The 23,327-nt window shown below is 36.5% G+C and overlaps 1 protein-coding gene across 2 annotated transcripts in view; it reads right to left on the bottom strand.

Moving 5' to 3' along the window:
* EXT2 (exostosin glycosyltransferase 2) overlaps positions 1-23,327 on the bottom strand; it is a 79,117-nt gene that overhangs the window by 22,660 nt on the left and 33,130 nt on the right. For both annotated transcript variants that reach the window (XM_066187890.1, XM_066187889.1), the window contains 2 exons: positions 15,606-15,737; positions 6,008-6,197 (listed from right to left, as the gene is read on the bottom strand). In XM_066187890.1, coding sequence (XP_066043987.1) covers positions 6,008-6,197; positions 15,606-15,737 — 322 coding nt within the window. The remainder of the gene's footprint in view (positions 1-6,007; positions 6,198-15,605; positions 15,738-23,327) is intronic.

Below are 23,327 nucleotides of genomic sequence, written 5' to 3'. Positions count from 1 at the left end.
CAACAATAGACAATACCAGACAGCTCCTTCCACCAAGTCTTCTCAGCCAGAAGGAAGCCCTTCTCCTTGGAAGAGACTCCCTTTCCCCCAAAATGAGTGAAGTAGTACAGAATAGTGAGGTGTTACAGACTGCAGAAATTAACTCCATCTCAGCTGGAACTAGGACACACCATCATGTTGTTAAATAGCACCATTCTCTGCATCCTTGCTTCTGAGAAACTGGGAAGTTAATAACAGCTGAAGAAGTCCTTTTGAAGCACACACATTATTGTTGATCTTGTCAGCAGACAGAAGCATATTTAAAAGGAAATTACTTGCTCTACACATTAATCATCCATTCCAGTTTCAACACTCAACCTACCGAAAATGAGAATCAGTACAGTGACTGTACAGAGCTAACCAATATTCTTGGGACATGACTTCTAAGTAGTATCAAGTTCAAAAAATAGCACGTGATACTTGAATGCAGATAGTTTGCTGCATTTGCAATTGGAAGCAGCAGGTAAGGATAATGAGGAGCTGGAAATACAGCATACACTCCTGACAGCAAAAACTGAATGCCTGTCAGTATTAAAACCAATATGAAAAATTTTTTAAAATCCACTTATTAGCTAGAATTTTGATGACTCATACAAAGACATTTGTACAATCATTCTTTTTCTGCTTTACTGCCTCATTAACAACAGCTAAGAATATCTCATGACTAGTGATAACCTGGGTCCAGAATATTAATTCATATAATGCTCTTGGCTTCCCATAACTTCTATGAAGCCCATTTGGAAATACAAAAAGGAAAAATCTTTCCAGAAGTAGTGCAAGGTAGACAAAGACTGATTTAAAAACTGGCAGAAAACATCTCTAAACCTGCTCTGTTTGTACCTGCAGTTGCACAGAATCCCATTCAGCATACTCAATTTTTGTACCTGAACTTTTGTACAAGCTCTCATCTGATGCTTATCCTAGCTGGTCTATAGTGGTTTCCATGAATGCAACTAACTGAACATTGCTAATGAAATCTAATCAATACTTTTGGAGTCTCTAATACTGAATGGCAGAATTCAGCTGGAGTCTGAAGTTTCAAAAAACTGTCAGAAACAACATCAACCATGTTACTTCTACGTTTTTCAGAATTCCTTCCATTATGACTGAGTGAAAAAGTCTGTTCAGAGTTCAAAACAGGCACTTTCTACCCACATTACAGTGTTTATATTGTTCTACAGAAATGCACAAAATTCCTCTTGAATATAACAAAACAATATTTGGTTCTAGGACACTAGGGCCCAGTTTGTTAAGATGGATTTGATAGGCTAACTTTTTAGATTTCCCTAGGAAGTAATATTACAAAATGTTTATAATATGCCTTATGGAATAATAAAATCACCATGAATTAGTTCTCTAGCTAATCAAGGAAAATGACATTGAGTCCATCAAGAAGCCAATTTAATTGAAAACTTAGAAGTTAAAAAAAACATTCCTACCAGTGTTGACTACCAAAGGCACAGTATGCAAAAAAAATCCAAACCTGTTGCTGAAGATGTTGTTATTAATTTTTTAAGATAACACTTTAAGACACAGCAATCCAAAGTACACTCACTTTCTTTATACCCGTTTATATCAATGTTGTCCATTAACAGCATCAAATAGAAATACAAAGATTATTATTTCAGTAATACCATAAGAAGTTTATCAGCAACTTAGCTCCAGCATCCACAACTAAACAGAAAATACACACTCTTTAAAATACACTTTTCATTTTTATAAAACTGAACCTAAAAAGGAATCAACTTACCCCACATGATTTGTAGCTTGTTGCATATTTACTAACAGTAAAGAATTTATACATTGTAATATGATTTATGTGCTAGACAAAGTACTTTCTTCACTTGTCTGATACAAATGTTGGTGGAAATTTCTAACACAGACTATTTTCTTGAATTTCAGGACTAGCAATTTAGAAAAACAAAAAAAAAAGGGGAAAAAAATTGCACAATGGAGAAAATCATGATTTCTACACAAATATTTCCAGCACCAGGCACTTGAACCACAATGCTTTTTTTTAATTGATCCAGAGTGAGTGAGGGAAAAATAGACTTTTTTTTCCTGTAATATATCAAGGCTTTTACTGTTTCTATTAGTATTATACACACAGTTATGGGCCTACTGATATTACTGCTGCATTGATGGGCTTCTTGCAGACAATGCATGGCAGAGAAAATATGCAAAACTCAGCCAAAGACACACAGCAGAGATCCCATCCCTAAATTCATCAAGTACTTAAGATAACAAGCTAATTCTATAATGTTTTAAGGTTCCAGATTAGAATCATCATTGTATGTGATACTTTCTTTCTGCTATTTCACATAAGATTTAATATTTTTACCATCAAAAACACTGTAAACTTCAAACTTTGTTGTCTTTGCACAAGGCATCTGTGTTTCTCATAGCTTCATCTTGTTTCTTTTCACTGACTCTAAAGAAAACACAGAACCATGAGTTCAGACTTCCACAGATAGCTCTCAGACATTAAGTTAAAAAAATGATCCTTACAAACTCTTAAGACTAAAGAAAAAACAATCTTAAAATTACTATTGATTTCTAGCTCACATACATTTAGTTCTCCAATTTTATATTTTTGTATGCTATTTGGTAGAAAACTTTCCAGTCAAGTGTTAATCCACTGCCGTCTAACCCGCTTACCTTTTTTTATCAGCCAGAATAACAAAAAAATTCTGTCGCATCAGAGCTGCATCTGCCCTGAGAGGTCTAGGTTTGAAAGAAGTTTTTTTCCAGACACCTTGCACACTCCCACACCTGTTACCACTGCACAGCAGCGAGATCAGCTACAGCCTCTTAGCTGGGGTGCTCAGCACTACTAATGGCAGTGACCACCTGTGACTCCATTAAATTCTTAATGATCTCAAATGTTGTACAATTTTTAGAGTATTCAATTTTCATTTGGTTTTCCTCGTAAGTTGTGAGTATCATTACATAAAGGGATTAATGCAAATGCATAGCATATTGTTTTGATAAGAATGATATTTTCAATTATCATAATTTTCTGGTGTTGACAGAGGAAAGAAATGCAAGGCCACATGTCTCTTGCGTGGCACTTTGCCAGCTGCATCCCAGGAAACCTAAACCCAATTCTCAATTTAGCACACATACTTACTAAGGAAGGCAATTTGGATGTTCTTCTCCCAGCCCTCCCACTTACCCATGCAAAACAAAACGAAGACATGAAGGGCTGCAATGACTAAAGCCAAGATCTGCTTCTGTGCTGAAACATGTCCCTTACGTGGAAAGGACCAAGAAATACAGCACTTGATGGTCTAGAAGGTTAAGTGCCTCTGCTTTACTACAACCAATTAAAAATGAATAGCCATAAAAGTGCAGATACTACTGTAGGGTAATAAACTAGACTTTATCAGTGACAGTGGTGCACATTACAAACTTCAAACTCATTCCTTGTTCTAATCCATCAGAAACTTCCTGGCTTTAACAGGCTATAAACAGCAGTAGCTTTGAAGTCCGAGGATTAGGATCACTAATAGACAGACTGAACGAGAGACTGGCTGAAGAGCCAAGTGGAATGCCCTGCATGGATCTGGAATAAAAGAAGTTCATTTAATCAAACTGACCTCTCTCTAGCCATAGGCCAAGAGATTACAATGGTTGTGACAGCAATAAAGGGACAAGAGACACTAAAAACAAATAGTTATTCACTTCAATGCAATGCTTAGGCCAATGCAAGGACAAAACTTCTTATGCTCTCAACTGTGCTCTCAAGTCCACAATTTTAAGATCCATAAGTTGGGTTGTTTTTTTTCTTTTTACTAGTTTGGTTTTTTTTTTTTTTTAACTAGTTTAACTAACAGTAGCAGAGGCAGAAGAAAATTGAACATACTTTGATTTTCAAGATTCATACAATGATTGAAAAGAAAACGTCATTGTAATTATCTATTTGCTTCAACTCTCCTGTATCTCAGATTCACTTGAAGGATATGTGGAAACAATTCATTTGGGTTGAATCCACCCACACTCAGTGATCACATAACTGTATATATCACTAAGTCTTCTTGCTTTTAGAAAAGAACTGCTTACTGCAAAAATTCCAGTTGTCATCAATTTATACACAACGATTTTTACTCTAAAGGGCTGCAATACATTTAAAATATGACTGAACTTGAGGTATTTAGCCCAGAAGTAATAAAGAACACTTTTTAAAGTAAACAATAAAGCAACTCTGCTTTAAAGTGCAGCAAGTTGCCAAAATGGCAAATGAGCCAAGTGAATGGTAGCAATAGCTTGGCTCTGAGAAGCTCTTAGGAGATGGTAAATTGAGACAAGTGGTCAGGGATTAATTTCTATGTTGCATCTTGCTGCTATGCAGAATAAATAACCTTGAAGAGTAGAACACAAAGCAGTTGAAGCCTCTGGAAAGTGAATTATAAAGTGAGGAGTCCTAACAACACATTTCATTCACTACAGAAGAATCCACAAAACAGCATTTTTTTTTTTAAATGCATATTCCTAGAAGGCAACATTTCTTGTCCCACAATATCACCACATTTTCAGATGAGAATGACAGATCCATACATACAGCACAAAAGAACCAGGTTCATATACAGCTGCTATAGCTACAGTATTTAATCCAGAATGAGAAAAGAAGGCTTTAATTGCCTAGCACAATGTTCAGGATTTTAGGACTGGCGTTCAGACCTTGAAGAAAGTTACTCTAGGGAACAGAAATAAAATGAGCAGCGTTGGAGAGTCTGTCTAGCACTGGGGAGCATTACCAAAGGCCAAGCCTAGCTGGCTTTCCTTACATGGGGCAAGACCTCCCATTTATTCCCTGGTAATTTCATAATGGAATTCACTGATGTCAGGACCTGTGTTTCCAGCTGAGAACCTGGGAAAAGATTAGGAGCAGCCTGTTCTCGTGAGGCAGGCAGCCTGGGGATGGGAAAGAAGGGAGTTGGTTGGACACAGAGCAGCCCATGAAGTGTACAACGTCATTGCATGGAAGGAGTCAAAAAACCATGGGATAAGGATCTTGGGTTTGAAAACGTAGGCAGCAAGCCGTGAGGATTGGGCAGCCTGAGACTGAGGTCCTGGCACAAGGGGATACAGTGCAGCAGTATGCCAGGTTGGCAAAGTACACCACCGCTACTGAAAATTAAATAATTGAGATATTTACAGCACTGAATTCACACTGGAGTAATTATTATACCTTTGAAAACAAACCTTGTTCCAAAAATCTACACATATAAATAACTTGGGAAAATGCCTGTGAATGAATCTTCATTTTAAAATAACCACAGAATAAAAAACAATTTAAAAACCATGAAGATGACACCAGACTCAACTCACATACTACAAAGCGCAGCACAGTATACCACATGTGCTGCAAACAAATATTTTAAAACAGGTACTTAGGTATTGTCTTACTGGGCAAGCATTAGCATTTTCACAAGATATTCTAGTGGTATGGAAACTCCATTTTGGATGCCTGAAATGTCCCAAATTTTTATTTCATCAATCAATCAAAATATTCACTTATTTTATAGCTCTAAGCATTCAAACTACTTTGCTGAACCACGTTTGCTCTAGAAACAGTCCAGTAGCAGCAGTATATACACTGTGGTGAAATTCTGCCTACAGAGAAATTAAAGCAAGTATTAACAGATCAAAAATAGGCCTCTCCTTACTACTCCCTCCAAAATGTTAAGGACAGAAATGTTTCTGTAATATTGTATTTATAACTTTTGATTCAGAATTTAGCAGCACAACCACTGGTATGCTGTTTTTCTTGTTGTCTACTTTGGTTTCTCTTATTTTACTTTCAAACACTTCGTCACAAAAAATCCGAACAGATTGTTTTGAAAGAGCCATGAAATACTTCTTTAATATAAACGATGCAGAAGAAAGGTCATTCTGTAACAGGTGTCAATAGACATGTGATGCCCAGTTTCACCTTCCTCCACCACCCCTCCCATGGATTTTTTACCTTCTGGTGGATTCTTATTCTGGTTGTTCCAGACTACCAACAATTTGGATAGACTAGGCACTTTAGACACCTCGGTGATAACTCGGAAAAGGCTCTCCACTCGGTCATAGGTCAGAACTACGGCTGTAAAACCTTGGGACTGAGGTGGGATCAGTGGAAGGAAGAGTGGGTTGCTCACACTGCTCCATTTCTGTGAAGGAAAACAACAAAACAGCAAAACAATTTAATTAAAGTAAATTATCATAGTAGGGAGTAATTCATGTAGGCAGGCCCTAACCTTCAGATTTGTAATTTGCTCAGATCAGAAAGGTTGACTCTCCAATTCTGACTTCAGCAATTTCTCAAAATCTTTATTTCAATCTCTTTCTTATTTCAATTTTCATTTTTGTCTAGCTGTAATGTTGCAACCAAATAGAGGTAAAGGTAAAAACAAAAGTGGAAGAGGTAGATAGATTTGTGAAGAAGGAAAACCAAGGTAAATTGATCCCAGCTAGGATGGCTCAGTTCTCCTTTACTAATCATAATTTCAAGACATTTATATTTATAGTCAGGACTCAATAAACAAAGAGAAACTTAATCAGCACTACAATTTCAGAGTGAAAAAGTGTTAACAACAACCAAACCAAAGGAAAAAACCCATAAACTTGGCATAAAATGTGCACCCAAGCAAAAAGAGAAAAAGCAGATACAAAGAGGAGCAATGTACTAGCTTCCACAAAGTTTGTTCAATGGTAGAAAAAAACCCATCTATTACATTAAAAAAAAAATGAAAAGACATGAGATTCAAAGATGAACTTCAGAGTTATCTGCTCCTTGTGAATTTTAACTAGAGCATCCCTTTTAGGACTTTAAAGGTCTTACTTCAATACACAGCATAGGGAAGCCAGCCCAGACAGCAAAAGACAAGACAGACAACTAAATTCCCACTGAATGTGCCAATCCTCTTTGGAGCTAACAACATGGGGGAGGAAGCAGTGAAGGGACCATTTGATGAGAATGAAAACACCAGCATTTCAGTCTCAAATTTTCCATTCCAACTGACATTCCAAGCAGGGGTCAGACAGAGAAGCAAAGGGAAAAACCAAACCCTTTGGGACAAGGTGAAAAGGGGAGTTGGGAAAACAGAAACTGAGTGATGCTGTTTTGCAAGGAAGTTTTGAATCCTGGCCTGTAAAAACGATGAATACTTGTAAGAGATTAGCAACTGCCAGCAGTTTACAGAAAGACTGTGAAATTCTCCAGCTAAACTCATACCATAAGCCTGCTTGTATCAGGAGTAAAGCAAGTTTTACAGACTCAGAATTACAAAGGTCATATTTGTAGGAAGTAAACTTTGAAATTTTCTGTTTCCCTATTTAGTCTTTTGTTAATTTTATACTCCCAACTTTCACCTTGCTCATGTTTAATGGTTAGACACCTCTAACTATTCAAGACTTCAAGGATGAGGAGAATAAAGAATCTATTTACTGAAAGACATCATAACATTTTGACCATTTTGGTAAAGGAGAAAAAAAAAATGATATGAATATGATTTCCTTCTATGAACAAATCAAAACTGAAGAGGGGATAAATATGTGAGGCGGAAAAGTTAAGCACAGCATTGGCACACTCTTTTGTCCAGGATGGTCTAAGAGTATGTTCCAGGCAAGGACCTGTCAGTAGGAGTAATATGTTTTAGTAGATTTCCTGAAAGAGCTGGAAAGACAGACTGGCCTTCAGCTACACACACTTTATCAGGTCTGGTAAAAGCACCATTCATCTTAAACTGTTTGTGAGGATACTAATGGAAAACACCAAGTTCTAGTTTTTACCCAAGAAGAATAATGGGATAATGTAGAAACAGTAATGATACAATATGGAACTTTGGTTTATGAAAGGGACATGGCTACCTGTGAAAGCACACTTAGTAATTCAGAAAATCAACATCCATTACTTCAGCAACTGGTATGTGCAGAGAAAAATCTGTTTTCAGATTATTACATTTTCTAAAATTAAAGCTATTGTACATACTTTGTATAAGATGACTAGTGGCAGATGGGGATAGCCCTCTGATTTTCCTGTAGCTTCAATAATTCCTACAGCAAATCACAACCTAAATGTTGCCAGAGCATAATCCACCTCATTAAAGCTTTACTACAGGCTTGTTTCCACACAACCCCCACCCCAAGACTGCCATTATCCAAATGACCCTGGTAATGTCAAGCAGCTTCTTAACACAACTCTCAGAAACCTCCTTTCATTAATACTTGAAACAGAGGTTTAACATCATAATCAGAGTGCCAAGAAAATATTATGGTTCTGTCCTACAAGAAGAAATAACTGGTAGAGCCATCTGCAGACAATGTTTTATTTATCACTTACAGGTGAGAACTGCTCCCTAGATTAATGGCTCCCATTTGAAGTTTTTCTAGAAACATTTTCTCTCTGTCTAAAGCACTTCCTAACAAATTGCTTGCTATAGTATCTTTTGGAAAGGATTATTCCTTTTCCATAATCTAAGACTATTTTAGGTACTTACAGAAGGAAATGTACCATGTATATGTGTGCAAGCACATGCATATGTACCTAAATTGGTCAAGAATTTCTCTTATAAACTTATATTTTAGGTGCATTCCTTAAATCCCAACTTTTTCTACTTTCAGAAAGGCATGAAAATTCTCCCCTGCTGGTCATAACTTAGGAAAAATAAGGCAACTTTTAAGGAGGTTTTGCTTCTGCACCTACTAAAGGATGATGGAGGGAGGGAAAAGCCTGTAGACACACACTAATGGATGGGAGAACCATGGCTCTCATTTGAGAAAAACATTTCAAAAAGGCAATTAAGCATCTCTCAAGTGCCATTAAGAGCCAACCCCCTGCTGCCTGCCTGAAGAGTGTGTCTACAGTCTGAGACCTATTGACCCCACTTTCTGCAGGAAATCAGGCAAATTCAAACCTCCATAATTTGCTAAAGTCTTCCAGATTTCTGCTTAGGAAAAGCAAACCATACAGGCAATTAATACAACAGCAACCTAATTAAATCTCCATTATGGCAGCAAAGCATGAAATGGCTAATGATATAGGGATGGGTTCTCCCAGTCACTGTTCAAGCAACCAAGTGATGAAGGCACATTTGCTCCATTCCCATCTTTATTAACATTCTTGATGGAAATTCACAGGAACTTTCACTCTCAGAGATGAGAGCAAACAGCAACAGTAGATTGATCATCCATCACCTTTCTTTGACAAAGTGCTGACACTCAGCCATGGATAAGACAACCCTTCACTGTCGCCCTCCCAGTTAATATCATTAGAAGAGCCAGGATAATTAATCCAAGATTAATAGGTTAGTTGCTGTGAATCATTTTTATGGGCAAAAAGGATCAAATTGAAATGTTAGTTTCCAAAGAGTAATTTCATGTCACTTAAGTCTCGCAGTCTCAGTTGTCTGACAGCTCTTTGCAGTTCATATGAAAATCTAAAGTATAGGAATGTGAGTGACAGTGAGAACTTGGAAATAGCCTGAAGCTGGAAGAGAGAAATCAGGAATAGTTATGTATATACATAAGAATTCAGACTGCTGCAGCAGTCCTGTGCATGCTTTCTACAAGTGTGCATATGCAATAATGCCTCAGAAACAAGGCACCTTCCTTTACTATAGCTCAATCAAATATTGACTTCCTTTTGTCATTAAAAACAACCTGATTCTACTTCGGAAAAAATAAATACAACAGGGACAATGCACCAAGGGACCTGAATTCTCATGATGTGGGAGGCTTCAGGCTGGACTTGATGCAGTCTTCAGGTTCAACTTAGCAGGGAAGTTTAAAACAGAGATTTCTTAGCTGGGTACAGAAAGGAGACAGGAGGGAGCTTCACAACATCAATGAACACAACTGGACTGAGAAATGGACAACCTTAATATTTAAATTCTATGGAGCCTCAAAGATACTGGTAAAGCATCAGAGATAACAAAGACTCTGTTCTATTCCAAAATTTCTTGACTAGTTTTTCACCATTGAGACAACGTCACAGAATGGTCTCTGAGAAAATAAGGCTGCGTTAGATGTTCCATATTAAAGAAGAATCAAGAACTTCCCAGTGATCATTCAGTGGGAAAACTCAGCAACAGCACTTAAGAGGAACAAAATTTCACTGCTCCCATGAAGACGACAGTAAGTTTTCCCACCTGTGTATTTTATTTTCAACACCTAGCCTGCTTGTTGTAAACTACATATTATATTAGTGAAACCACACAGTCTGAACGACAATTCATTGTCTTTAAAAAGCACAGAGGCAAGGACAGTAGTGTGTTGAACTTAGTAGCTGAGCAGTCCTATACATCTAAGCAAAAACAGAGATATATCCCCTGCCACTGTGGTTAAGGTTTTTTCAGCTAAGTTGTTCTTAAAATCAATCTAACCTCAATATGGTTTCAATTATGAATTACCAGACCAAAAAAAGCCTTGATTTATTCTATTTTTCTCCAATTATTTATGGTAAGTTTTGATTCAATACTTTGAGAAAGTATTTCATCATGCTTCCCATCCTCAAGTGGTCACAGGGCAAACCCAAAGGAATTAACCCTCCCTACTTGTCCAGAGCCAACCAAAGTGCTTACACCCAACAGAATTACAAATGAAGTTGCAGTGGCCATCATTTCATGTCTTAATGAACATCATAAACCCTCCTTACAAAAAAAATTAGCCACAAGACAGACAGGAACTTCCATCTACTGTAGAATAGTCCACTGTGTAACGAAAGTATCCTAATCTCTGGGCAGGTAAATTTAAAAACAAATTGTTAATTCATGATTCACACTGACACAAAAATACCAATTTTTACATCTGAATACATGGAATATTCAATAAGTCCATAATACCAACATAAAAAAAAAAAAAAAGATAAGCTGAAATTTATTATAAAAAAGAATACCTATATTTTTAACACAATAAATAAAGGAAGATTTGATCCAGCTGATTGAAACCATCAAACAAGTAGCTGGAAAATACAGCAGAAATAGAAATCTAATATTGTTCAATGGAAAAAATACCAGATATGCACTGCCCAGAAAAGTGTTAGCTTGTTCTCATTTACAGGTAGATAAAAAAAGTGTATGTTAATATTTGCTTAATGCTTTGGAGATGACAAATGGTACTAGGAGGGAAGCACAGTTATAACAGTAGAATTATCTGTTAGCTGAGGACTATAAAATATTAGTCAAAGATGTTTGGAATAGTTTAATTTTTTAACAAGTGTCAAGTGACTAGCAACTGGAGGACCCACAAAGTGTTCTGTAAATGAACATCTTACTCAGGCTTTGCTAAATGAATGGCATTCTGGGCACTAAGATAATTCTGCTATTTTAGTTTACACCAAATGATGGTGCTGTTTTCTGCCTCACTGGAAGAAATGAAATCTGGTATGTTTATTGTTCGCATACTGATATTCTCAAGTGATTATTAAACTCTGGTCTGTATCATCCAAGGTCAGAGCTCAAAAGCAGCCCCTGACAAAAAAACCATCTAATGTTTCATAGGTCGACATTATAAACAGGCTTGAAAGAATTTCAACAAAAGCAGCTGAAGAATTCTGAAAAACGCCTGTCTTACTCATTTTTCAGAAACTCATATATATTAGTGAGGTATAAGGCGAAGAGGAGAATTTAAGCAATCTACAACAAAGTATAAGTGAGGAAGTAATTTACCTCTATTAGAGCATAACAAAGGACTTAATTGAAGGTAACAGATCACATCTCAAGTCCAAGTCATTATTTCTAATCCAGCCCAAACTGGTAACGATCAAAACGCACACCATAGAATCAGTCATTTTCTGGCTTACTTGGATGTAACTGATTGCCTCTGCCTAATGGATAATGGTTGGCCCAAAAAATACAAGATACATTAAACACCCATGCCTGCAACAAAAGACTGCCTGAGACAGTAAGGGTTCAAGTAGTCCAGCAGTGAATTTCAGGCCCCAAAAGTATCATTTGCTCCTCTTCATTGAAAGGAGGAAATATGTCATAGTGCATTTTTATTCAAAGTATTATTCCATAACATATTAGCATGTTATATGCTACTAGTCTTCTATTTCCTCAGCAGGGCAGTGAATAAGTAGAAAAATAATCCACTTTATAACATTTTTTTTTTGCTTGAGAAAGGCCAACAGACTTCAGTCAGCCCATAAAAACACATAAAACTGCTTGGATCACATCCCCTGTGCAATGGACTGAGTACGGAATTAACTGTATATTCATTTATCTTCTGCATACCTTTTGCTCCCTCCTGGAAAAACACCCTCCTGTACCACTGCTGGATCGACACTCTGGTGAAGATACTCCGACAACAGTCTTACTAATATTTTGAGCCAATATAAGTCAAACTAATGCCAAGAAAAGCAGCCTTCAAGCCACCCAGTCCCTCCCTTGCATATACTCCCACTCTTTCTTTTTTCTCTTGCCTGGTAAGTCTTATATAAGGAACATTATTTAGGCTAATTTACCATAAGTGAAATAGAAATATATAAAAAAAAAAGGTTGCACATGAAAGAGGAAACTGTTACCCAACTGTAGAAGAGTGCAGCAACGCTTCTTTGGGCAGCAGTACCTACTATAGTGGCTTAAGGTGTTTGGGAAATGACAAACTCAACACAAGATGGGCTGATGTTTCTTTGTGTTGAGACTTGAGAATTATCTCAGGAACAGGAATAAAGCTTATCCATGCGCAGATCCATGAGTATGCCTCACTAATTTGAAGCAAGTATCATTTTCATGCTGACTGTACAAGGTAACAGCCATCCCCTCACATGGGGGGGATACAAAAATTAATGCAAATTTGCACTAAAAAAAATGTAATCATTATTATACTTGTAGGTGTGCCTTGATTCCTTTCTTGAAGTATCTGAGCTCAAAGACAAGCAAAGAGAAGGCTTGTCAATCCTACTTTGCAATTGACATCAGATTTGGGGCAGCCTTTTGTGAAAGATGTAACTTTCTCAGCTTTTTCCTCATGGGTGCTGCTGTTACAAACTAACTTAATTGAACATTCGAGACCTCTAAAAATCTCTTTTATCTAGCATACTTACATGCTGCCCTCTGCTAAGTGTTTGCTAACTCAAAATAGAATCTATAATATACTACAATCAAAATACTAAATGGAAGAACTACATAACTACATAAAAACATAGAAAAAGACTGAAATCAGGTGATTAATCTAATTCTGGAAGAAAACACATGAAGCTACAATACTTCAACAAAATGCAAAACATAGTGTGCACCTTGGTGAGTTATGAGCCATTCTAATTGTCAAAGTAGAAACAATGGTTATACTGCTTTGTCTAACACCTGAAGCAGTTGTAAGAACTAAGCAGCACAACAATGAGCAACCAGAACATTTTACCAAACTTTTCCTGTTATTTCTCAGGATTCTAGTGACCTACTAAGCAAAATTAACCCCTATAAGCACACACAAAAAAAGCCCCACCTTAAACCAAGAAGAAGGCAGACAGGTAAGCAACCATGGCCAAGAGTTCTTTCTAAGTGTCCTTCTCTACACAATGATCTTGCACAGCAAGCTCTTCTTTCTGTTAGACAGGTGAATTTGTCCTAGCAAGTAAATTCACAAATCCCTTAAACCTGGCATTTTCCTGTATAGATATTCCATAGGCAAATCTATGCTCTCATTTTCAAAACCTCACTATTCAGAGCACAGGGATCTGAGCTCTATGAACAGCCTTGTACTGATTAAAGAAATTTCTGGCTAATTCAGTGAGTCCTTAAAACAGTGATTGCACCTGTGCAACTCTTGGTAATGTGGTTACAGTTTGTACATACTCTTTTTGCACCTTTGTGTTCCAATCGAAACCAAACCAGGTAACAGGAACAAAAGCATTGCACTTAATCCCTACTGACCACAACACCACATGGAACAACAAGCAGAGATAAAAGAACTGGCTGCTGCATTGGCTGAGTTTGAAGGCAAGAATACACGACAAGCTCTGGAGGTTAGTTCTGGGCAGTAACATAAGAATTTATGACAGTTACTCACACTTTTTACTGTGAGAATAATGTTAACTCTCAGGTGCTTATTTTAACAATTAACTATATCCCATCCCTGAGACTGACCTAAAATCATTTTCTTTAAAAGCTTCAGTCATAGAGTTTATTTAGAGAAGAATACAGCAATTTTCTTGTAAACAAAAAGGACATTAGTTACTTTGCCTTCTTATCAAAGTTAGAGGATATAGTTGCCATTTTCTGCTACCTCAGATGTACCTATGTAAGTCCTTCCAATTATAATGTTTCATCCAGGCTGACTAGAAATTGTAACAGTGCTATGAGTGGATATTAGGCAGGAGCTAGATGAGACACACGCTCAAGCAGATTATTACTGCCCAACAAGCAGACAACTTTGAAACTCTGACTAGAGCATTTATTTTAAAAAGTATAGGAGAAAATCCAGGAGACGTTTTTAGGTTCCCTTTAAAGACTGAGCAATCTGTAAAGCATTTTCTTCATTTCACTAAGTGTGTTTAAATGTGTTTGGTTCTGCTACCATAATTGTAAAGGTGTTAAGATACTCCGATTCCCTTCTTGTGGAGTACACACTTGTACAGATTAATTTCTTCCTTAAATACTGACCAGGGCCACATTTCCTCTCCAAGAAATGACAACAGGAGATTATTAATGCCTTTGACTAGGCAATGGAAACACAACTTCTGAAGCAGAGCAATAAGCTTTTAACTTCATCAGCAAGTGTTCACACTCCAGCAGTCTGAATAGTTTAAAGTAAAATACACTTTACTCCTACCCAGTACTCCTACCCAGCCTTCTTTCTCTTAACTATCATAAAGCAAGACAGTTAACAAGTTTGGTTTTATTAGTAAAACAAAACTATTTTTTATATTTTGACATAGAGAAAATTAACTGATTATGAGTGAAAATCATCTACAGGCTTTTATATAGTAAAAAATCAGAACCAGCTGCTTGGTGCAAGAGGTTAATTAATACTGCACTGTTTTCTCTTAACAGAAGTGAGTTCAACCAGTGAAACTTTAAATTAAACTGAAAACAGGCAAAAAAAAAAAAAGAATAGTAAAACTTTGATCATCAGTTTCTGTGTAAGTGAAATTGTTAAGAAATAACATGGAGAAAATTGTAGGCACAAGGATAATTAGCTATTTCAACAGAATTATATGAAAGATCTCTGCAGATTTTTTTCGAGATCTTCAGCGTTTTGTCTGCAGTCATACAGACTGTGTCTAAATATATACAGGGCTCCAAACTTTCCCTGAATTAAACAGAAATAAAGAAAAGAGTGTGTGTGCATGTGTATAAAGGAAAAATAAATAAATAAATATATAAACAAGGAAGCAATTTAATGTGTGCAACAGCAAAAGTTGGAAGTTCTTGTCTTAGTGCCAAGACAAAAAACCAACTGCTAGTTATTTTGCCAGTTGTCATAAAATATATTAGATTCATCTGTGCATGTTACCAGCACAACACATACACACACAAACTCAGACACAGAATTATTACCAAGTTTCATAGCACATACCTTTTATACAAGAAAAAAAACCCAAAACCAGAATTTGTTTTATGAGTAAATCATTTACTTACCACAGCTGGAGGATCATTCCATTCTTCATAAGAAATGGCAGCATATGGGTAAATTCTATCATTGATAATCTGAAGGGTAGCGAGAGCAATTGCTTTCATAGATCGAAAATATGCTTCCCAGAACCACCTTGCCTGTAAAGAGAATAAAATTCACTTTCACATTGCACATATCTAGTGCTTAATAATCAATTTTGGCTTGCCATGCACAATCTGTTCCATGCAGTCTACAGGTCAGGTGGAAATTAAATTAGGAGGCATGTTTATTGTACAAAGAGTATTTCCATAAAAGCCTTCCATAAAGCCTGAAGGCTTCAAACTCAACTCCACCCCTTAAAAGGACTCACAGCCAATAAAAAGAAGCAGCAGCATTATTTTGCAAATGATTAAACAGAATGAAAATATTTGAAGGAATCAAGTATTTTCACATTTCCATCATGTTTTCCTCCCAAAAAATGTCAAAAGCAGTTTGACCATAGAACAAAATAAATTACTGTTATACTCCATTTTTTCTAATGCAAAGGAATCCACAGTGCAGTTAAATAATCAAATAAAAGCATTCGGCCTTTTTTAACATCAGTATTAGAGACACTAGATCAGATAGAGAATTTCAGCAGTCATGAGCCCTACCAGACTAATAGCTTCCCAAATCTTCCAAAAAACCAAATATTATTTATACAAGTAAATTATTATGATTTTCACATAAAAGAACATGTACGTGCCAATTTATTACAATCGTTAATCCAGGCTAATTTCTAGCACAGTGTAAAGTTGCTGAAATAAGCATGAGATTGTTATACACAGGTGTTCTGAATTTCACAGATGAGTTGTTCCAAAACTAAGATCCTGTACAAGTTTTCATCTTGTCCCAGTTTCTGTGTAAGGCAGAAATGACAGAAGAAAAGCAGGGGTTTGGAAATGAAAATGCTGAGTTATCTGACTCTCTGTTAAGAGATATAAACATATTTTTCTCAATCCCTAGAACTACCAATGATCCTGCAGGTCCCCATCCAACCCAGAGGGAAACATGCTCAACCAAACCATGTAGTTCAAGAGTTCTGGCCCAAAATATATGATTTTTTTCAACCTTATTTTTCTTCAGGAAACTGCAGCACCTTAAACTCTCCAGAAACTAATTTAATTTGCAATCTCCTTATGGCTTATTACCAACTGTAAGAGCATGTGTTTGCATCTAGGAGGTAGAGCAATTAAAACAAATGCATTTTATTAATTAATTGGAACCTTTAGAAGCTTTCCGAGTCAGGACACAGCTGAAGGCAATACACAAATTTGGGCAAGTGCTATTTTACTCCTGCTACAGATTTCTTAAATAACAAAAAGGCTCTACAGACAAACCAGTTTTAATAACATGCTATGAAAATATTAAATAATATTATTTACCTTATTTAATTACTGAAGGAATACCAAGTTTCTGGAGGCACCGATCTTAGGATGAACCAAAAATAACTCTTGCTTATCTGTTGTTAACAAATGCCAACAGATCTCACTCTAAGGGTCAGTACTTTTTAACAGAAGACACACAGTGATTCCTGCATATACACTTCCTTTAAAATATTCCTAGACTCAATAACAGGATAGAGGAAAAATTACAAGCACAAACTTGCACATATTCATGCTTATGCTACTCTGTACTTTACTCCAAACGTAAGCTGTGGGGTTTAGAACTACAGACTTGTTGCCAAACCAGCAGCCCTAAAACACTACTCTGAGTAAAAAAATCTGTAACCCAGATTCTGCAGAATATTTCTGTAAATATTTAAGATGAAAAAATCCATGTTACAATTTAAAAAGCAAACTAGGAAAGAGATTAGTGCTCTCTGAAGCACTACATTTACTGTGCAAACAGCCATAACTCTGACTATTTCAGGCTATTTCAAAATTTAACTACAGGGGGTCATGGGTATGTCCAAAATGACACTACTTGTTATGCAGAGAGAATGAAAAGCAACTTCAGTTTAGACTGGAATCATTTTCCTCTCCTTATTTCTCTCCCTGATAGGACTTAACAGCTGGATAATAGGCTGATTACCAAGAACACAGAACAAAATTACTACCACATTCAAGTGCAAAAGCAGTATTATATAAAGGGGTAAGAATAAGTTAAAAGACACTAAATAAAGCAAACACTACATGCTAAGCAAAAGCATTACTATTTCTTTCCCCATATCCTATCCCTCTAGAAAAATATACAATCAAACAGCAAACTATCTTAAAAGAAAACCAGAAGCAGATTAGGAATTAAAATGGACCAGAATAGCTAACTTCTCTGTTCAAGTACGCTAAAAAGGTTTCCGAATTTTATTTTCATGATAGACAATAGTTTAAAACAATTGCTGCAAGCAGCACTAAGTAGGAAGGAGAAACCATTTTATGTAGCCTTTTAATGTACAACTTCATAAGCAATTAAGTAACTATGAATAGTGTGAAATACAGGATTATGTATTCCATTGTTATTAAATGATAGCAATCCTATAATGTTCTAAGATTGCTTATTAATATATAATAAGCATATAAAAAATCAAAGATGGTTTTCTTCCTTCAGCAAAACTAGGATGGATCTGATCTAGCTTCTCTTTGCTCAAAGAATGCTTGTAATACCAGGGAAGATTACACCTTTATACCAGAAGCAAATTTGGAGAAGAGGGCAGAGGGAATTTATGTTTTATAGACTAATATTTATGTAATTAACTTTTTGTAAAGAGCCATAAAATGTTCCCACAGTTGGTTGCAATATTTTTGGAGTTGTGTTTCTTTAAGGCAGAACTCAAAACCTTCTAAGGGGATTTAAAGTCCCCAAACAGATGTTTCGGGGTCTCATTACTTCCTCCCCACCTTGTTTGCTTTTATAAAGCAGAACTGATTAACATGGCTTGCTAGTGTCTGCTGCTCCACATGCTGAGTTACTAAATATTTTGGGAAAGTTTTCTATTGGGAAGATGTACGTTGATTCCATTTGAGATGTATTTTCTACTCTGCTTGGTGCGGTTGAAAAGCTTATGTTGGAATGCAAGAAATAGAGGAGATAGAAATCCCATGAACACATTTGTGATACAGGAGGGAGTAACAACACCACCAGACTCCTACGGCAACTTTCTTATTATTCTTACATAGCTTTACTGAGCTCTCTGTTTCTCTTTCCCATATCTATAAAGCCAGAAAACTCAAAAGTAACTTTAATACACTAAGCAATGTTTTTAAGGTATGGAAATTGCAATACACTAATTAGAGCTACCTGAATGCCTTTCAGGATCTTGAAATAAACAATCTGTAAGTCCAGACCTTGGCTTTCACATAGCATTGATTACACCCAGACTACAACTATGATAAAGTCAGACTTCTCCTTTCAACTTGAACTGAAATTACCTTCCAGTACTCTAGAAGCCTGCTTCACGAGGTTTCCAGATTTTTCTAAGGAAACACACTATGTAGACCACAGACTTGTAGAGAAAGCTAGCTTTGTATACACCTAAATATTGCTTAGGCCATGGGCAACCTAGGTGGTTAAGAAAGATCAAACATCTACTTTGTGCGACTGCCAAGACAACATAGATCAATGTACATTAACCTGTATGGTTTACAAGGAATTGAAAACAGAAAGAAGAAATATAATTTCTCTTCTCCTTCTAAATTCCTGGATAAATAGAAAATCTAGGATAAATCCAAAATGCAAGACAGAAAAGCATTACTTTTGAAAAGTTTTCCAATGCTTTGAAGAGTCAAATCTAGCATACTCTATGACTTGACTGACAATGAGAAATACATGATATTATTGGGTTGCCCAATGGGTTGGAAGTGACTGGAAGTTCTCATTACACAATAGATTGCCCATGAAATTAGTTCATCTGAATTCAATTTCTGCTGTAAATTTAACAAAGCCATGACAACTTCATTATGGAAACCAAAGACTGAAAGAATTGGAGACTGAATTCTCTCCTCTCGCCAAGCAGTGAGTTCTGCAGACCAAGTTCACAAATATGGGCATGCCAGTAAGCAGTACTAAGTTGTTGCCCTTCCTTTCTTCCTTCCTCCTGACTCACTTTCAACTGCTGCATCCTCACTAGATCAGCCACGAAAACCCATCACTTTATGTAAAGGCCAAAATTTCTTGACATAATGTAGTGCTATCAATTTATCTCTACAAATACACATGCGCCTTGAGAAAGACTAGCAATATCTGTAAGACAGATGTTCCTTAAACCAGGTAAGCAAACATCCAACCTAAAAGTTCAATTCCACTTGTTTTCAGTTCCAGGATTTATTTTAATCAGACTACAAAGAAACTAAACTGACAATATTCAGTACATATCAGCACAGGCAAGAGCTTGGGAAGGGAGCATTTGCACTTACTTTCATACCAAACAACAGGCAGCATGCATGCAGCAACAGGGCAGCCTACTCAGAGAAAGTAACATTTATTTAGGTAAGGTGTTATTTTCCTTAGAAATAAACACACTTGGGGGCCTAGCATCTCTTTATAAGCTCTTTACAAGCCAACATAGCATCAGGTTACAGAGTCCATTCATATAATGTTTATAAGTTCTAGTGCTAATGCCATTAATGGTGCTGTGGTATAGAGTGCAAGACAGATCAATGTAAATCTTTCCATTGGTTTGTGAAAAAAAAAAAAAAAAAACAAAACACTGGGCATAAGGCAAGGAAAGGACTACCTTCTGCAACATTTAGACCCAGAAGAAAACAGTCCATGAAAGGAACTTTCTAGCCTTCTGTCTTTTCACAGCCCATGATTTGGTGGGAGTTCGTAAAAATAGCAAGAGGGGAAAAAAACAAAATTCACAAAAGAGTAGTAAAATTTAACTGCCCATAAACCACCACTTTTCTCAACTTTTAGGTCAGGCGCCATGATGCTGTGAGATTCTCCTCCACTGCAGCAGTTCAGTGCTTCCAAAATGCCTTGAAAGGGTTTACAAGGCCTTGAAGTACAACCATTTTCACACCACCTATGGTGACTCTACTTAAATGCTTTCCCTTCTTAATGGCTCTTGGTGTTCCTGGTTTTCACTCCCAGCTGGATTAGAGAAGTCTAGCCAAGCTAAAGAGTGTGGCCTACCTGCTGCAACAGCACTGGCCTGGAAACTTGGTGATCTTACTTTTAACCCTGATTCTGCTACTTATTTACAGATAAAAGTTTGGCATTTATTAGATTTCTTGCTTCTACTGCAGCCTCTCAGCAGTATGTGTAATATTGACCTCAAAGAGATGTTGTGAGACTTTACCACTCTAAACCTCTCAGATTTTGAGATGGATAGAAGAACAGAAAAAAACCCCAATAACTTAATCTTTTTTTATTTGTAAATAGAAACTTTAATAAAATATTTTACTAAGTAACTGAAGTAACTGACTGCAGTAACCCTTTGCTAAAATGTGTACCTTCAACAGAGATACAAATGATATTACAGTAAATATCTACAGCTCAACTGTGCATCTGACAGCTCTGGAACTCATGGAAGTGCATCCACAAAGACCTGCTAAAGTTATGTGTCATATTGTAATATAATCAAACATTTTCTAAGTTGCTGAGACACAGCACATTATTTCCCATTGAGTAAACTGCTCAGATTGGTCCTAGGCAACCTCCCCTCCTCCCAAACTATTTCCATTGGGCAGTAGGATTAAATGGGCTACTGAGGTTCAAGATTAATTGAATTTTTATATGTTTGCCCTACACTCAAGATGCATATGAATACAGCTGATATTATATAATAGTCAGGTTAGCAAACCTGAGCTCTCAAGAGCCCTATTGACCTCCCCTGCAAACTGGAACTGAAGAGAAGGTAAGCTACTCTTTTGGAGCAATATGCATTTTAGAAAAAGTTTCCCAAGATAAGTTTTGGGTTCAGACTGAGGACCTTATAGCTCCGAGTTCCCACATTTTTCTGCTTATAAACTGCAATCTTCACCCTCTTTCTGTACTGTTTTACTGTTCCTACATCTGGTTCCCTGTTCCAACAGCTTCCTCAGTGATCACACATACTACTTTTAGTATGCAGTTCTCCATGCAGGTTTTTTTACACAGGCTAAAAAGGAAGCCTCAGAAGACTTTATACTATTAAGAATTAAACAATATTTTGTTGTTTCTAGAAAATGGTAAGAATTTGGGATTATAAAAAAATGCTTGATTGGTTTAGGACCCTTGGTAATATCACTCAATCACATTCAACACACCTAAGGCTGGCTGACCTCTGTAATCAGTGCAGGAAAAAACCAGGATTATTCAGACAGAAATTTAGACCTCTGATACTTTAAAATACCTTCTGATAAATCTGCTTGTCTCTTAGCAAAGGAGCATGAGAGGATAAAATAAGTGACTAGCTGTAGGACATGGTCCTTCTTCCCCTTGAAGCTCTGTTTTCAATAGAGACTACCTGAAGTAGTCTCATTTTTCCCAGAGAGGCATGAATATTTGAAATGGAAATCTAGGCTACACAAATGCAGCCTAGATTACATTTTTCCATATAATTACATTAATCACATTACATTAACATAAACTACATTACGCAAACGTAGGTTACATTTTTCAAAAACAATTCATGTGTTTCAGCCTATGAATAACAGTTAGAGACCTGTGCTCTGAAAAGTTATCTCCCTTTTGGGGTGCCAGAACAATTACCCGAAACTGGAGGTAAACTCTTTAGAAATTGCAGTCTGAAAGTAAAAATTAGTTTCTTGTCCCCATACGTGGACTAGGAATTTTAAAAGCTAATCCATTAAATAATTAAATACTGGTAAAATCATGCTAACTTGCCTAAAACTGGAAAGTTTTATGATTTTCATGTTTTATAGAGTATCAGATTAAAAGTATCTTCCAAATTCAGCCTAAACTGGCTGTGTTGCATCTGTTTCTCACTGCAGACCTATCCATGAAAAGCAGTAGGGCAGACAGTATATAAAGAGTGCTCAGAGTATCAGCATGTCACCTCTAAATTTAAAAAATGGAGGGAAGCAAGGAACAGAAGTTTTGGAGGCCCATGATCACTTCAGATAAAGACTAATCCATAATTCAGCATCAGGGGGTTATCTGAACCTCAGACCAGAAGTTCCACTGCAAGAAAAAAAAAGAGGAATGAGCAGTAGGACAATGCAGGGCACACACTGTTGTTTCCAGTTAACTAAGGTTTGCTTCTAATGTAATCTGACATCATTCTTTTAATATTATTTCCAAAGTTTCATTCCATTTGTCTGAGTTATGCACAATTCTCAAGCTCTGAAAATACTCAATTTATCTATTTAATTTATACAAATTATATGAGTTGGCTATAGAGGAATATTCCTTAATTACAAGACACTTCAACAGTATGAGTAAATAAAACAATAAGTTGTATCATTACAGTCAAATATTTTAGGAAGAGATTCTAGACAGACATTTCATGGTGCTGGTTTTTATTGTAATTAAGCTTCAAAAACAAACTCTTCCAAAGAGAAGCAGTAAGTGAATTTAATCCTTTGGCTCAATATTCTCTGCTGCAGTAATTTCAGCTATGAAAAAAGCACATTTGCCTCCTTCAGATACAACAGAGAGTGAAAACTGAATCTTTCCATTATCCAAACTTCTTTTTTTCCTTTTTCTTTTTGAAGCTGCCAATTCGTAAGGGGACAGAGGTCAGAGTTCGAAATGCTAATCTTACCCTTCAGATACCAGCCACTTGGGAATAACTCACTTCTACTCACTCTCAGTTTTATTGCTGG

The sequence above is a fragment of the Chamaea fasciata genome, unplaced genomic scaffold (assembly GCF_029207755.1).
Source record: "Chamaea fasciata isolate MVZ Bird 193981 ecotype frontalis unplaced genomic scaffold, bChaFas1.0.hap1 SCAF_7, whole genome shotgun sequence".
NCBI classification, from domain to species: Eukaryota; Metazoa; Chordata; class Aves; order Passeriformes; family Sylviidae; genus Chamaea; species Chamaea fasciata.
This window is presented reverse-complemented; position numbering and strand designations above follow the sequence as displayed.